This window comes from Aquarana catesbeiana, linkage group LG02, assembly GCF_042186555.1.
Source record: "Aquarana catesbeiana isolate 2022-GZ linkage group LG02, ASM4218655v1, whole genome shotgun sequence".
Classification (NCBI taxonomy): domain Eukaryota; kingdom Metazoa; phylum Chordata; class Amphibia; order Anura; family Ranidae; genus Aquarana; species Aquarana catesbeiana.
In genome coordinates, this window is record NC_133325.1 from 693,260,260 (window position 1) to 693,277,753 (window position 17,494).

A 17,494-nucleotide genomic window follows, 5' to 3' on the forward strand; every position below is an offset into this window, starting at 1 on the left:
TCAAAGAATATAAATGTAAATGTCAGCCTTTCTGTACACAGTGCACACTCTGCACACCTGATCAGCACTCTGCAGGTAAGCAGTACCAGCCAACGTGCTCTCTTAGCCCCGCCCCCTCTCCACCTCCTGGGAGGAAGCGTGTCTTATGAAAACATTACACCGGTGGATGTGACGCGTTGTAATTGGTGGGTGGAGCAGAGAGTAAGCCAATGTGGTTCAACTTGGATGGCCGTTCCTCCGCTGATTGGTAGAGACGCGGCCCGGCTGGGAAGCGATGACGTATCGGTGACGCTGCTAGCGGCAGGCCGAGTCTCCAGGATGTTAAGCTGAGAGTGGCCGGGATGTGGCGGGTGTGTGCGCTGTGCGCTCTGCTGGTCTCCCCGGTGCCGGTATGGAGCTCCGTGTGTGATGATGGCCAGGTGAGAGGAGCCATGCTGTGCTCTGTGTGCATTGGTGTGCAGCTCTGTTACCTCCCCCCTTCATACTGCATGAGAGCTGTGTTATAGAGCGTACATAGACCTGAGATAAAGGCAAAACCTGTTTAATTTTGGATAGAGTAATGGTGGGTTATAACCTCTGTCAGTTCTCACAGTCCTCTCTGTCCCCTTAGGGAGCTTTCTCTTCACTCCCTGTCCCATAGCCAAAACAGGAAGTGGGTGTCACCAGAACTAGTGTCCCCATTGGAAGATTTCCCTCAACCCCTGGTGATGAGGATGGAGGATGCGGTGATCGCGTGTGGGGGAGTTACAAGCACCGATCACCGCTGTATAGATTTCACTAAAGCAGCTGAAAGCCACGGGGGAGAAGCTTGTATCTCCCCCACACGTCGATTACTGCTGACTGTACAGGTATCCGGGGAAGCATCGGGAGCATTTGACCAAGTACTTGGATAAATGCTCGGTATCGGTACCAGGACAACCCTAGTACTGAAGTGTGAACATGCACTACAGACCAGTGTTAATTTTCAGGATGCTCTTGGCTGAAACCGAAAATAACAGTTTTAAAAAAATATATTTTTTTTATATAATTGTGTAAGATTTAACTTTTTAAATAATATAATTCATTTAAATGAATATAAATTTATGGTCAGCAGTTAGCACCTAAAGCACAAGAATTGCTCAAGAAAAATGCATCCCTTTTTTAAATTCTATGTATGTCTTCACACTGCTCCTTTGCGCTTTCTGCTGCATTTTTGGTCATTTAAAAAAACTGCACCAAAAACACACCTCCCCGTTGAAATGCATTGAAAACACAGCAAGAACGCATCAATAACACACCCGTGTTACATTTTTGATGCAGTTTTTGGACCACATGACCTATTAAAAACACACCCATAAGCACAGTAAAGTCGCATGCGGTTTTGGCGCCATTATCAGCACCCTTTTCTCTATCGGCATAATACAGAAATGTTTTTTCTCTCTCTCTCGCACAGGCCCTAGACAATAAAATAATGGGTTTTGCAAAATTTTTTTCTGTCACACGGTCTTTGTGCAGCGGTTTTTCAAACACACATTTTTGGGAAAAAATATACACTTTGATGAATTTTTACACAAACACAATATTATAATACCCAATTTTTTAGGTAAATTATTAGGGCTGGGAAAATTAAAGATTAATTCCTCAATTAATCGTTAATTTTTTTTTAAACGATCAAAATTCTTTTGATCGGTACTCACCTCTCCGCCGGCTTCCAGGTCTTCACGGAGTTCCGTCGGAGATCCGGTGACGTCACGGACATTAACGTCACTGGACTCCTCCCCCCTTCCCCAAGTGCCTCCGTCTGCTAACAAAGGGAAGGGGGGAGAAGTCCGGTGACGTTAATGTCCGTGAAATCATAACTTGAGGAAGACGGATCCTAACGATTTGATTGCTCTCGCTGGTCAAAGTATTCAGATAAACATCTATGTAAATCCTGGACTTGGCCATGAAAATCAATATATCTGAGCGCTTACCTGGCTGTAAGTCAGATTGACGATGAACTGACATTGATTGGTTATCCAGCAATCAAGAAACATTTATGATGAGGGCACTTTTTTTTCCAAAGAGCTGACACTTTGCTGTCTCAGCAGGTGATGGATGTCTCTGGCTCTCCATCGGTCCCCCTGATGCACAACGGTACTATTTAAATAGACTGTAGGGTGATGCCGTAGTCCTGCGCCACTGAGGAAGTTCTGAATAAACGTAACGCGTATGTGGGGAGGAGCTACAAATGACATCAGCTAAAAGTAGCTGAATCTGTATGTGCATTATAATTGAAATTAGTTGATTAATCGATTAAAAAAATTGATTAATCGAACACAAATTTTAATCAGTAACAGCTCTATAAATTTTAAAAAGAGGTTACACTGAGTAACTAGATACCTAACATGTCGCGCGTTAAAATTGCACATGCTCATGGAATGGTGACAAACTGCGGTATTTTAAAATCTCCATAGGTGAAGCTTTAAAAGCCTTTACAAATTACCGGTTTAGTGTTACACAGGTGGTCTGGAGCTAGGATTATTGCTCTCGCTCTGATGTTTGCAGCGATGCCTCACACATGTGGTGTGATCGCCGTTTACATATGCATGCGTGACCAGAGAATTCATTCACCTTTGCGCAGGGAGCAGGGGCTCTTTAAAAGGTATTTATATTTGCACAATTTTTTAAAATTTATAATGTATTATTTATCCCTTTTGATGCTGTCACAAGGAATGTAAACCTCCCTTGTTGCAGTGATAGGTGGAGATGGGAAGAAGGTCTGGGCGGAAAAAAAAAATAGAGAAATTTGGGAAAAAACAGTTTTGGAATCTGTTCTTTTACAATGATATATAATATGTCTATGACATGATATTAAAACTACATAACATGAAAACCATAATAAAAGATTTCTGAGATGTGAAGTCTTAAATTATTGCAAGTTCTCTCAGCTGAAAACAAGCAAATTCTGGAATACAATTCAAGTAACACTGTACCTGCAGTTTTCAAACAAGAAAAATATGTATTTCTGCCACCAGGGTGCACTTCAGGGAAACTGCTCCAGTTTAGTTTGCTTGTGGGCTCCATCTTGTACCTTGTACAGTTGGGTGATTGTTAGGATACAATACATCAGGGGTAGGCAGTCTCGGCCCTCCAGCTGTTTTGAAACTACAAGTCCCATGAGACTTTGTAAGACTCTGACAATCACAGGCATGACTCCTAGAGGCATGATGGGATTTGTAGTTTCACCACAGTTGGAGGGCCGAGGTTGCCTACCCCTGAGTAGATGATAGTTTCTGTCCTATCATGCCTTAATTGAACAGAACGTCTGATTTTCATATTAGTACACATTTCGTCCGAAAAAAAATCGTAAGAGCAAGACCACGCATGCTCAAACGAAAAAATGCATACAAAACAATTCAACACATCATTCACATCAGCATTCTGTCGTATGAGAATTTTTGTATGTAAGTAACCTCTTCACTTTCGACATGAGACTAGTATGCAACAAAAAACTAATGAAAATTTGTCAGATTAATCTGATCATGTGTTTGAGGCTTTAGTTTATCTTTATTACCTTTTTAAATGATTCCAATAATGTTCTCCACCATCACAGTACAGTATAATGTTTACCTATAGCCTGCTAAGTAAATCATTTTTTTCTTTTCCTCTTCTCAGTAAAATGGGGAGGCCAACATTTTAGAGTCTGGAAACATTTCCACAGCACAATTTCTGCTAAGAGCAAAGCTTCAATTTGCAAATATTGTGAGAAGAAATCTTTTCCAAATGCTACAAGGATGACAAAACACATCCTTGCATGCCAGAGGTGCACTAAATACATAAAAAAAATACTTTAGAATAAAATGACGAGGACCATCCTGAGAGTGCCAGTAGCTTCCCACCCCCCAGAGTTCTCATTCCAGAAACACTCTTTCTGCTGCTTCTGGATCATCACAAAGTGTTTCTTCACCAGCAGCATCTTCAAGTAAGGAAGTGTTACAAACCATGGGCTCCCAAAAATACACAATCCCTTCATTTATCGATAAAATGACACCTGAACATCAGGAGAAAAGTGATCAACCTCTTGTAAGAGCAATATACAGCGGGTAAAATAAGTATTGAACACGTTACTATTTTTCTAGGTAAATAGATTTTTAAAGATGCTATTGACATAAAATTTTAACCACATGTTGGCAACATCCCATGCAATCCATAAGTTCAGAAATGAACAACGATTTGATTGTTTCTCTGCCGAAACTAGAGTGTGACATGTCATGCGATTTTGAACTGTCAAATTACATGAAAAATCGCATTGGTATTAACTAGTAGGGATAAGCCAAACACCCCCTGGTTCGGTTCGCACCAGAATAAACCGAACAGGCAAAAAATACGGCAGAACACACAAACACCGTTAACCAGTTGCCAACCGCCTAACACAGATATACTGCGGCAGAATGGCACGGGCAGGCAAAATCACGTACCTGGTACGTGATCTGCCTCCCGCGAGCTGGGGGCGCATCGCGCCCCCCCCCGGTGCTCGAGGTGGTCGGCTTCATTGGGGAAGCGATACAGGCTGAGGGGGAGGCCACTCATTCGTGGCCACCCTCTCGCGATCGCTCCCCACGAATGAAAATCTTTCTCTGCTGCTGTAATGTAAACAGCGGCAGAGGAAGTGATGTCATCTCTCCTCGAGCCGGTCTTTTCTTTCCGGTGCCGAGGAGAGAAGACATCAATGTGAGTTGCACCAACACTACACTTTCAGTAGAACACACTAGGCACACTTTTCACCCCCCATCACCCCCCTGTACCCCCTGTCACAGTGACACCAATAGCAGTTTTTTTTTTTTTTTTTTTTGCATTGGTGTCAGTTTGTAACAGTTATAAGTGGTAGGGCAGTTAGGGTTAGCCCCCTTTAGAGCTAGGGTACCCCCCTAACCCCCCTAATAAAGTTTTAACCCCTTGATAACCCCCCGTCGCCAGTGTCACTAAGCAATCGTTTTTTTGATCGCTGTATTAGTGACACAGGTGACGCTAGTTAGGGAGGTAGGTATATAGGTTCGCCGTCAGTGTTTTATAGCAACAGGGACCCCCATATACTACCTAATAAAGGTTTTAACCCCCTGATTGCCCCCTAGTTAACCCTTTCACCAGTGATCACCGTATAACCGTTACGGGTGCCGCTGGTTAGTTTTGTTTTTTATAGTTTATTACAGCTTCAGGGCACCCGCCGTTTATTACCTTATAAAGGTTTAACCCCCTAATCGCCCAACGGTGATATAAGTTACGTTTTTAGGGTCAGATAAGGTCTGCGTCGCGTTAGGTTAGTGCCAGTACCGCTAACACCCACGCACGCAGCATACACCTCCCTTAGTGGTATAGTATCTGAACAGATCAATATCTGATCCGATCCGATCAGATCTATACTAGCGTCCCCAGCAGTTTAGGGTTCCCAAAAACGCAGTGTTAGCGGGATCAGCCCAGATAGCTGCTAGCACCTGCGTTTTGCCCCTCGGCCCAGCCCACCCAAGTGCAGTATCGATCGATCCCTGACACTTACAAAACACTAAGCGCACATAACTGCAGCGTTCGCAGAGTCAGGCCTGATCCCTACAATCGCTAACAGTTTTTTGGTAGTGTTTTGATACAGTCGCTGACAGGAGCTTTTTTGCCTGCGAGTCTCACTAGTGTACCCCTAAATTTAGAGCCCAAAATGGCAAATCGAAGGCACACTAGTGAAGCGGCCTACACGTTTCTGAGCATGACAGATACTGAAGAGGAAGTCACTCATCTGTCAGATTCAGGCTCAGAATACGATCCTGTAGACGATAGCGGCTCCATGACAGATAGCTCCGACGACGGAGTTGTGGTCCCTGCCAAGGTCAGGCATACCAGACCCCAATCTTCTTCTTCTGTCCTTGAAGTGCAAGAACCGCAGGGCTCTCGTATGGAGCAGAGCAGTACTAGTGCCGCTATTCCTTCTGGTGAACTGGCAAGCACCAGCGGCCTAGTACACCCTGGTCCTATATCCAGCACTGCAGTAACACTTGGTGACGTGGCGAGTCCCATAAGTGCAGTTCAAGCTGGCGAGGTGGCAAGCACAAGTAGTGTCCCGCTGCCACCAAGAAGACGAACAGAGGCCCGTCGTGCCCATAGTGCCCTTCCTGCTGCATTCGTCAATCCGAATTGGGAACCCACCACTTCTGCAGCACCCGTACTTCCCCCATTCACTGGCCAACCCGGAATTCAGGTGGAAACAGTTGATTTTACGCCACTTGATTTTTATTCACTGTTTTTCACCGAAGATCTCTATAGATCTATTGTGGACCAAAGCAATTTATACGCTGGTCAACACATCGCCACTATTCCCCAGTCCTCCCTTACCAGAGATTGGAGACCATTTACGGTCTCCGAATTTAAGATCTTTCTGGGCCTTTCCCTCAACATGGGCATAACTAAAAAGAGTGAGTTACGGTCATATTGGTCCACTGACCCAATTCACCATATGCCCTTGTTCTCTGCCTCTATGACCAGGGCACGATACGAGCAGATTTTGCAGTTCATGCACTTCAACAACAATGAACTCTGTCGTCCTCGTGGAGACCCTGAATACGATCGGCTCTACAAAATTCGGCCCCTCGTAAACCACTTCAACCAACGTTTTGCAGACTTGTTTACTCCCCATCAAGTTGTCTGCGTTGATGGGTCCCTGATTAAGTTTTCCGCCCGCTGTCATTCAAACAGTACCTTCCCAGCAAGCGTGCCAGATACGGGGTCAAGATGTATAAGCTCTGTGACAGGGCCACAGGCTATACATGTAGTTTTATGGTTTACGAGTGTAAAGATAGTCACGTAGAGCCGACAAACTGCCCTGACTACATAGGAAGCGTGGGACTTGGTGTCACCCTTATTCGGAAAGGGGTACAACTTGTACGTGGACAATTATTACACGAGCGTGCCACTTTTTAGTCACCTTTTTGATCATCAGATTGGAGCATGTGGCACCGTGCGACCTAATCGCCGGGGCTTTCCCCAACGGCTTGTAGATTCCCGTCTTAGGCTGGGGGAAAGAGCCTGCTTGCAGTGTAATTTGCTTGCTATGAAGTGGAGGGATAAGAATGTTTTCTTTCTTACCTCCCTTCATGCAGATACGATGGTCCAAATTACTACGGCGACTGGTGTTGTGGAGAAACCCCTCTGTGTCCACGAATATAACCAAAATATGGGAGGGGTGGACCTCAACGACCAGTTGTTGGCGCCGTACCTAGTTGCCCGTAAGGCCAGACGCTGGTACAAAAGTGTCTGTTTATTTCAATTGGCTTTGCTGAACGCTTATGTGCATATACAGAGCTTCAGGTCGGACTGGATCCTTCCTTAAATTCCAGGAAGAGATCATCAGAGCCCTTCTGTTTCCAGACGGTGCCCCACCTCACCTTTCCCTACCAAATGCAGTAAGCCAGCTGCATGAGAGGCATTTTCTTTATGTCCTCCCGAGTACCCCTACCCAACGAGCCCCCCAAAAAAGATGTCATGTCTGCAGCAAGCACGGATTTAGGCGTGACACCCGGTATTATTGTCCCTCCTGTCCTGACAATCTTGGTCTTTGCATTGGTGAATGTTTTGAACGCTACCATACACTAGTTGAGTATTAGCGTAGGGTACAGCACTGCACAGACTAGGACACACTTTCACAGGGTCTCCCAAGATGCCATCGCATTTTGAGAGACCCAAACCTGGTACCAGTTACAAAAGTTAAAGTTACAAAAAAAAACCACAAAAAAAATATAAAATAATAAAAACCAAAAATAGTTGTCGTTTTATTGTTCTCTCTCTCTCTCTCTCTCTCTCTCTCTCTCTATTCTCTCTATTGTTCTGCTCTTTTTTTACTGTACTCTATTCTGCAATGTTTTATTGTTATGTTTTTATCATGTTTGGTAACCATTTTTTTGTTTTCAGGTACGCCATTCAGCTGCAGAGCGGATTTATTTATCTTGACAGCAACAGCGTTTGCTCCCACGATACATAAAGCCGTGACTTCAGCGCTGTCAGAGGTGATTTCACCACCACAGTTACATACTTCAGCATATATGCCAAAGCGTGGGGGCAGCAGTGGGTGGAGAAGCGATTTGCTCCTGCCTTTTGCGGGAGGATGCCCCCATGCTTCGGCATATATATATTTTAGGCACAGGTTGCGTTTAAATGTTTTATTTTTTACTATGTTTTTTTTGTATTTTGCTTTGCAGGTATGGTAAGTCTTACTGTTATACTGTAATATTACTTTGTTTTATTGTTAACCATCATTTGCTTAGCAGGTACGCCATTCAGTTGCAGCGCGGATTTTTTTAACTTGACAGCAACATCGTTTGCTCCCACGATACATAAAGCCGTGACTCCAGCGCTGTCGGAGGTGATTTCACCACCACAGTTACATACTTCAGCATATATGCCGAAGCGTGGGGGCAGCAGTGGGCGGAGGAGAGATTTGCTCCTACCTTTTGCGGGAGGATGCCCCCATGCTTCGGCATATATAAACGGTGCATGTATGCCCATCATTAGAAGTGGGTGGATGAAGGGAGGTATTCTAATGGTGGGCATACCCACCGATCAATCTCTTTTTTTCGTTCAGCTCACAGCATGAAAAAAAAGTTTACAATATATGCCCAACAAGGACCAGCAACGTACTGGTATGATGCTGGGCTTTGAGTGGTTATACCAGAATGATGCCTGCAGGTTTAGGGATTATCTTGGTATCACATTCTTTTCAGCCAGCGGTCGGCTTTCATGTAAAAGCAATCCCAGCGGCTAATTAGCCTCTAGACTGCTTTTACCTCTAGACCACCCCCCCCCCCCCCCCACCACTGTCTTCCATGTTTTTCTCTGGCTTTCCTGTCCCAACAGGGAATCGGAGAATGCAGCCGGTGATTCGGCCAGCTGACCATAGAGCTGATCAGAGACCAGAATGGCTCCAATCATCTCTATGGCCTAAGAAACCAGAAGCTACGAGCATTTCACGACTTAGATTTCGCCGGATGTAAACAGCGCCATTGGGAAATTGGGAAAGCATTTTATCACACCGATCTTGGTGAGGGCAGAAGAGAGATATAGGTTCTAATAGACCCCAATTTATTCAAAAAAGATAACCTGTCACTACCTATTGCTATCATAGGGGATATTTACATTCCCTGAGATAACAATCAAAATGATAAAAAAAAATTAAAAAAAATGAAAGGAACAATTTAAAAATGAGATACAAAAGCAAAAAAAATAAAGAAAAAAGCACCCTGTGCAAGCGTCGGTCTGGCGTCAAATATAAACAGCAATTGCACCATGCATATGAGGTATCTCCGCGAAGGTCAGATTGAGGGCAGTAATTTTAGCAGTAGACCTCCTCTGTAAATCTAAAGTGGTAACCTGTAAAGGCTTTTAAAAATGTATTTCGTTTGTCGCCACTGCACGTTTGTGCACAATTTTAAAGCATGTCATGTTTGGTATCCATGTACTCGGCCTAAGATCATCTTTTTTATTTCATCAAACATTTAGGCAATATAGTGTGTTTTAGTTCATTAAAATTTAAAAAAGTGTGTTTTTTCCCAAAAAAATGCGTTTGAAAAATCGCTGCGCAAATACCGTGTGAAAAAAAAAATGAAATACCCACCATTTTAATCTGTAGGGCATTTGCTTTAAAAAAATATATAATGTTTGGGGGTTCAAAGTAATTTTCTTGCAAAAAAAAAAATTATTTTTTCATGTAAACAAAAAGTGTCAGAAAGGGCTTTGTCTTTAAATGGTTAGAAGAGAGGGTGATGTGTGACATAAGCTTCTAAATGTTGTGCATAAAATGCCAGGACAGTTCAAACCCCCCCCAAATGACCCCATTTTGGAAAGTAGACACCCCAAGCTATTTTCTGAGAGGCATGTAGGGTCCGTGTAATATTTTATATTGTGACACAAGTTGCGGGAAAAAGACACTCTTTTTTTTTTTTTTTTTTTTTGCACAAAGTTGTCATTGTTTTTTTTTCATTATTCAATCACTTGGGACAAAAAAATGAATATTCAATGGGCTCAACGTGCCTCTCAGCAATTTCCTTGGGGTGTCTACTTTCCAAAATGGGGTCATTTGGGGGAGGGTTTGTACTGCCCTGCCATTTTAGCACCTCAAGAAATGACATTCAGTCATAAACTAAAAGCTGTGTAAATTCCAGAAAATGTACCCTAGTTTGTAGACGCTATAACTTTTGCGCTAACCAATAAATATACGCTTATTAACATTTTTTTACCGAAGAAATGTGGCCGAATACATTTTGGCCTAAATGTATGACTAAAATTGAGTTTATTGGATTTTTTTATAACAAAAAGTAGAAAATATAATTTTTTTTTTTTCAACATTTTTGGTCTTTTTCCGTTTATAGCACAAAAAATAAAAACGGCAGAGGTGATCAAATACCATCAAAAGAAAGCTCTATTTGTGGGAAGAAAAGGACGCAAATTTCGTTTGGGTACAGCATTGCATGACCGCGCAATTAGCAGTTAAAGCGACGCAGTGCCAAATTGTAAAAAGTGCTCTGGTCAGGAAGGGGGTAAATCCTTCCGGGGCTGAAGTGGTTAAAGTCTATGGCACACGAACATGAATAATCAAAAGTGCTTATTTTAAAGGCTTATGCAAGTTATTGTCATAAAAAGTGTTTGGGGACCCGGGTCCTGCCCCAGGGGACATTTATCAATGCAAATTTTTTTTTTTTTTTTTAAAACTGACGTTTTTTTCGTGAGCAGTGATTTTTTTTTTTTAATGCTTAAAGTGAAACAATAAAAAAGAAATATTCCTTTAAATATCATGCCTAGGGAGTGTCTATAGTATGCCTGTAAAGTGGTGCATTTTTCTTGTGTTTAGAACCGTACCGCAGCAAAATGACATTTCTAAAGGAAATATTGTCATTTAAAACTGATCGTGGCTGTAATGAATTGTCGGTTCTCGGCAATATAGATAAAACTCATTGAAAAAAAGAGCATGGGATCCCCCCCCAGTCCATTACCAGGCCCTTTGGGTCTGGTATGAATATAAAGGGGAAAAAATAAAAAAAAAAAAATTGCGTGGGGGGCCCCCTAAAATCCATACCAGGCCCTTCGGGTCTAATATGGAAATTAAGGGGAACACTGCGCCAATTTAAAAAAAAAAAATGGCATAGGGCCCCCCCCCCCCCCCCCAAAAGCCATACCAGACCCTTATCCGAGCAACCTGGCAGGCCACAGGAAGAGAGGGGGGGTGACGAGAGAGCGGCCCCCTCCTGAACCGTACAAGGTCATATGCCCCTTAACATGGGGAGGGTGCTTTGGGGTAGCCCCCCAAAGCACCTTGTCCCTATGTTGATGGGGACAAGGCCCTCATCCCCACAACCCTTGCCCGGTGGTTGTGTGGGTCTGCTGGCGGGGGGCTTATCGGAATCTGGAAGCCCCCTTTAACAGGGGACCCCCAGATCCCGGCCTCCCCCCTGTGTGAAATGGTAACTGGGTACAAATGTTCCCCTACCATTGCACAAAAAAAGTTTCATCATCTTCACGCCGCGACGGACCGAAAGGGAAAAAAAATCCGCCACCAATCCTCCTCTATGGGAGGCTCCCACCGTGTGATGCTTCTTCGCTGATGACAGTTCTTATACAACTGAGGATGGGGCCACCTGCTGATGTACCTGGGTGACCCCGCCCCCTCTGACGCCATGGGGACTTTCCCATGGCTTCCCTGTGGCGTCAGAGGGGGTGGGACCACCCGGTTGCGTAAACGGATGACCCCGCCCTCTCTGATGCCACGGGGAAGCCGTGGGAAAGTCCCCGTGGCGTCAGAGGGGGCGGGGTCATCCGGGTACGTCACCGGATGGCCCCGCCCTCAGTTGAAGAAGCGTCACACGGCGGGAGCTTCCCATAGAGGCTTTTTAACATTTTGGCACTTTTTTTGTGAAATGGTAGGGGTACTTTTGTACCCCGTTACCATTTCACACAGGGGGGAGGCCGGGATCTGGGGGTCCCCTTGTTAAAGGGGGACTTCCAGATTCCGTTAAGCCTCCCCGCCCGCAGACCCACACAACCACTGGGCAAGGGTTGTAGGGATGAGGCCCTTGTTCCCGGCTTGCCAGGTTGCGTGCTCGGATAAGGGTCTGGTATGGATTTGAGGGGGCGCCCTACGCCATTTTTAAAAAAAAACTGGCGCAGGGTTCCCCTTAATTTCCATATCAGACCCGAAGGGCCTGGTATGGATTTTAGGTGGATCCCCACGCAGTGTTTTTTTTTTTAATTTTGGTTCGGGTTTCTCCTTAATATTCATACCAGGCCCAAAAGGGGGGGGGGGGGGTCCCATGCTCTTCTCCTTCTTCTTTTTTTTTTTTTTTCAATGAGTTTTATCTATATTGCCGAGACCGAACAATTCATTACAGCCGCGATCAGTTTTAAATGACAATTTTTCCTTTAGAAATGTCATTTTGCTGTGGTACTGTTCTAAACAGGCCACTTTACAGGCATACTATAGACACCCCCCAGGCACAATATTTAAAGGAATATTTCATTTTTATTGTTTCACTTTAAGTATTTAAAAAAAATCACTGCTCCCGAAAAGACGGACGTTTTTAAAAAAATTTTTTACATTGATACATGTCCCCTGGGGCAGGACCCGGGTCACCAAACACTTTTTATGACAATAACTTGCATATAAGCCTTTAAAATTAGCACTTTTGATTTTTCATGTTAGTGTCCCATAGACTTTAACGGTGTTCCGGTAGCTTTTGAGGTTGCCCTGAACACCGCATATTGTTCGCAGAACAGCCAAAGTTCGGCCCAAACTTATGCTCGGGCCAAACCGTTCGCCCATCCCTATGAACTAGGGCTAAAAAGGATGCCGGGGCTGGCATGTAGGGGTAAGTACTTGACACTATGCTCTTTCATGTGCTCATTGCTGCAAAGGCCAGGTATAGGTTGGGGTGGTTGCTATTTTTGTACTGTTGGTTAATTGGTGCACTGGATACCTTCACTGCCATTGTGTGCTTGCTGGGTTTCCAGTGCGTCACTATACCTTTTTTAACTGCTTCACGCTGGCACCTCCCAGCCCTTTAAGAGGTTTAAGACTCTGGGAGGCGGGGCTGGGCTTAAGAGCACATGATTGGCAGTCACGTGATCCATTTAGGCGCACAGCGCGCGCTCTCAGCACAGCTGTATTGCCAGCAATTCACTCAAATATGCGGCCCCTCCGCAGCAAAGACCAGGCGACGAGAGGCTGCATATTTGCGTGCGGCCCGTGCCTAGGGGTTAAGGAGGAGTGTACTCCCTCCAGGCATATCTGCCCTTAATATGTCCATTATTATGTATGTGCTCCAACTCCAGGAGAGTTTCAAAATTGAAAGTGCTAGGACTGCAGTACACTGGGGTGCCGTTAAGTGTAATATATATATATATATATATATATATATATATATATATATATATATATATATATTATAATATATTGTTTTGCAAATATGTGTGCAAACTAAACCCCTTGGTTTAAAATGTAAACTGTTAGGTTAATTCTGTTTGTTGGTGGCTGGTAAGTGAGTTGGGAATTTTTCTTTGTTTTTTTACATGTGTTGCCCTTCCATGTTTTCCTTGTTGCAAAGGCCAGTTATAGGTTGGGTGGTTGCCATTTGTACAGTTAAGTACTTGTTACTTGCCAAAACAATTTACTTTTTTTTTTTTTTAATTCTTGCATTTGTCTTCATGTTTTTGCAGTGCTGCTGGTTTCCTCCAGCACTGTTGCAACTACTTCATGTCTACACCTCATGAGACTTCTTTTTTTTAAAGCAGACCTTTCAGTAAAAAAACAGGGTTCCCTTATACCAGGGCCCCTTCCCTAGTAGAAAAAAATAGCAGCTTCAAATTAGGAAAAAAAAAAACAGGAGGAAATTTAGTACTTGTACTTGCAACCCCCAGCTACCAAATTGCAGTGTGTGATGTCATTCATGATCGTTCTGGGGAATGCCGAGTATCCCATATGTCCAGCACGGTGCAGAAGCAACTTCTGGTGAGACTTTGAATATCCAGCATTCCCTGGGATCTCCCCAGAAGGATTGTTCTAGTTGCTGTGGGGAGGAAGAAGACTGTAGGCCAAGATTTTTTTTTTTTTTTGTCTGTTAAACAGAACAGGTATCCACTTTTCCACAGTAGAAGACTTCCTCTTATTTCAAGTTTCAGTGACAAGTACAATTTTGGATATCCAACGCGTTCTGTCCCATGCATAGTTTTCTTTCTACAGAACAATCAGTGGATTAATTGCCTATTGGTAAAGTTGGCCTTGGACTGAAGCTGCATGATTACGTGTAGCTTTTAGAAGAAGATGATGTGGCTTATTGACCGACTGATTCTCCTAACCTGTTGGTTTTCTCTGAAAACCAGTTTGTGAACCTCTTGTGTCCCCCCGGCAGTGTCCATGTAATGGAAACTTTTCTTATTGACCTTTTCCAGCACAATACGATATCTGTAACCACTTAAGAGCTCTGCTGATAATTTTCAGAGCTTGCTTACTTTTGCAATAATTTGCTGAATGTAGATTCTGCAACCTTCGTCATGTTTTATTTCTGCCTATGACTCCATTGTAAAGAATATACCATGATTGTCATCCTTGTGACACCAAGAACAACCGTGAGGGAAAATTGGGTTCACTGGGACAAAAATTCACAGATGGGAAATAGGGTTTACTGGAACAGAAAAGTACAGATGCTTGATTGAATTTACTGGGACAGAAAGGCGCAGATTCAGAATGGGATTTACTAGTACAGGAAGGTATAGATAGGCTAAGGGGTTCACTTGGACAGAATGCTGAATGGTATATTCTGGTTTCACATAAATATATATATATATATATATATATATATATATATATATATATATATATATATATATATATATATATATATATATATATATATATATATATATATATTCTATATCTCTTATGTAAATGTGCATTTAAGTGTAAATGTGAGGTCTTTTTGACCCCAAATCTCACATTAAAGAGGCCCTGTCCTGCTTATTTTTACTTCAAGGGATGTTTACATTCCTTGTTAATAGTGATAAAAAATTATCTATCTTTATTTTTTTTTTATTTATCATTTTTAAAGGGACAGTGTAAAAAAAAAAAAAATAAATAAGCGCCTCGTCCCTCTGAGCTTGCGCGCAGAAGCAAACACATATGCAAGTCGCGCCCGCATATGTAAACCACACATGTTGCGCCCGCATTTTCAAACCACACATGTGAGTTATCGCTGCAATCCTTAGAGCGAGAGCAATAATTCTAGCACTAGATCTCCTCTGTAACTCTAAACGGGTAACCTGTAAAAAAAATTTAAAGCGTCACCTATGGAGATTAGGTACCGTAGTTTGTCGCCATTTCACGAGTGTGCACAATTTTAAAGCAGGACATGTTCGTTATCAATTTACTCGGCTTAACCACTTCAGCCCCGGAAGGATTTACCCCCTTCCTGACCAGAGCACTTTTTACAATTTGGCACTGCGTCGCTTTAACTGCTAATTGCGCGGTCATGCAATGCTGTACCCAAACGAAATTTGCATCCTTTTCTTCCCACAAATAGAGCTTTCTTTTGATGGTATTTGATCACCTCTGCTGTTTTTATTTTTTGCGCTATAAACGGAAAAAAAACAAAAATTTTGAAAAAAAAAAAAATATTTTCTACTTTTTGTTATAAAAAAAAAAATCCAATAAACTAAATTTTAATCATACATTTAGGCCAAAATGTATTTGGCCACATGTCTTTGGTAAAAAACAAATGTCAATAAGCGTATATTTATTGGTTTGCGCAAAAGTTATAGTGTCTACAAACTACGGTACATTTTCTACAATTTACACAGCTTTTAGTTTATGACTGCCTATGTCATTTCTTGAGGTGCTAAAATGGCAGGGCAGTACAAACCCCCCCCCCCCCCAAATTACCCCATTTTGGAATGGCATGTTGAGCCTGTTGAATATTAATTTTTTTTGTCCCAAGTGATTGAATAATGACAACAAAAAAAAAATTACAAAAAGTTGTTACTAAATGATATATTGCTCACACAGGCCATGGGCATAAGTGGAATTGCACCCCAAAATACATTTAGCTGCTTCTCCTGAGTATGGGGATACCACATGTATGGGACTTTTTGGGAGCCTAGCCGCGTACGGGGCCCTGAAAACCAAGCACCGCCTTCAGGATTTCTAAGGGCGTAAATTTTTGATTTCACTCCTCACTACCTATCACAGTTTTGAAGGCCATAAAATGCCAAGATGGTACAAAACCCCCCCCAAATGACCCCATTTTGGAAAGTAGACACCCCAAGCTATTTGCTGAGAGGCATGTTGAGTCCATGGAATATTTTATATTTTGACACAAGTTGCGGGAAAGTGACCCATTTTTTTTGCACAAAGTTGTCACTAAATGATATATTGCTCACACAGGCCATGGGCATATCTGGAATTGCACTCCAAAATACATTCTGCTGATTCTTCTGAGTACGGGGATACCACATGTGTGGGACTTTTTGGGAGCCTAACCGCGCATGGGGCCCCGAAAACCAAGCACTGCCTTCAGGATTTCTAAGGGCGTAAATTTTTGATTTCACGCCTCATTACCTATCACAGTTTCGAAGGCCATAAAATGCCAAGATAGCACAAAACCCCCCCAAATGACCCCATTTTGGAAAGTAGACACCCCAAGCTATTTGCTGAGAGGCACGGTGAGTATTTTGCAGCTCTCATTTGTTTTTGAAAATGAAGAAAGACAAGAAAAAAATTTTTTTTTTTCAATTTTCAAAACTTTGTGACAAAAACCGAGGTCTGCAAAATACTCACTATACCTCTCAGCAAATAGCTTAGGGTGTCTACTTTCCAAAATAGGGTCATTTGGGGGGGTTTTGTGCCACCTGGGCATTCCATGGCCTCCGAAACTGTGATAGGCAGTGAAGAGTGAAATCAAAAATTTACACCCTTAGCCTGAAGGCGGTGCTTGGTTTTCGGGGTCCCGTACACGGCTAGGCTCCCAAAAAGTCTCACACATGTGGTATTCCCGTACTCAGGAGAAGCAACATAATGTATTTTGGGGTGTCATTTCACATATTCCCATGGCATGTTTGAGCAATATATCATTTAGTGACAACTTTGTGCAAAAAAAAAAAAAAAAAATGTGTCTTTTTTCCCGCAACTTGTGTAACAATATAAAATATTCCATGGACTCTACATGCCTCTCAGCAAATAGCTTGGGGTGTCTACTTTCCAAAATGGGGTAATTTGGGGGGGGGGGGGGGGTTGAACTGTCCTGGCATTTTATGCACAACATTTAGAAGCTTATGTCACACATCACCCACTCTTCTAACCACTTGAAGACAAAGCCCTTTCTGACACTTTTTGTTTACATGAAAAAAAAAATTTTTTTTGCAAGAAAATTACTTTGAACCCCCAAACATTATATATTTTTGTAAAGCAAATGCCCTACAGATTAAAATGGTGGGTGTTTAATTTTTTTTTCACACAGTA

General features: G+C 42.8%; 1 protein-coding gene across 2 annotated transcripts in view; it reads left to right on the plus strand.

Moving 5' to 3' along the window:
• The first annotated feature begins 249 nt into the window (after positions 1-249).
• The window catches only part of TP53I13 (tumor protein p53 inducible protein 13), a 60,907-nt gene continuing 43,662 nt past the window's right edge, over positions 250-17,494 (plus strand). For both annotated transcript variants that reach the window (XM_073616829.1, XM_073616830.1), the window contains exon 1: positions 250-419. In XM_073616829.1, coding sequence (XP_073472930.1) covers positions 342-419 — 78 coding nt within the window. In that variant the 5' untranslated portion in view covers positions 250-341. The remainder of the gene's footprint in view (positions 420-17,494) is intronic.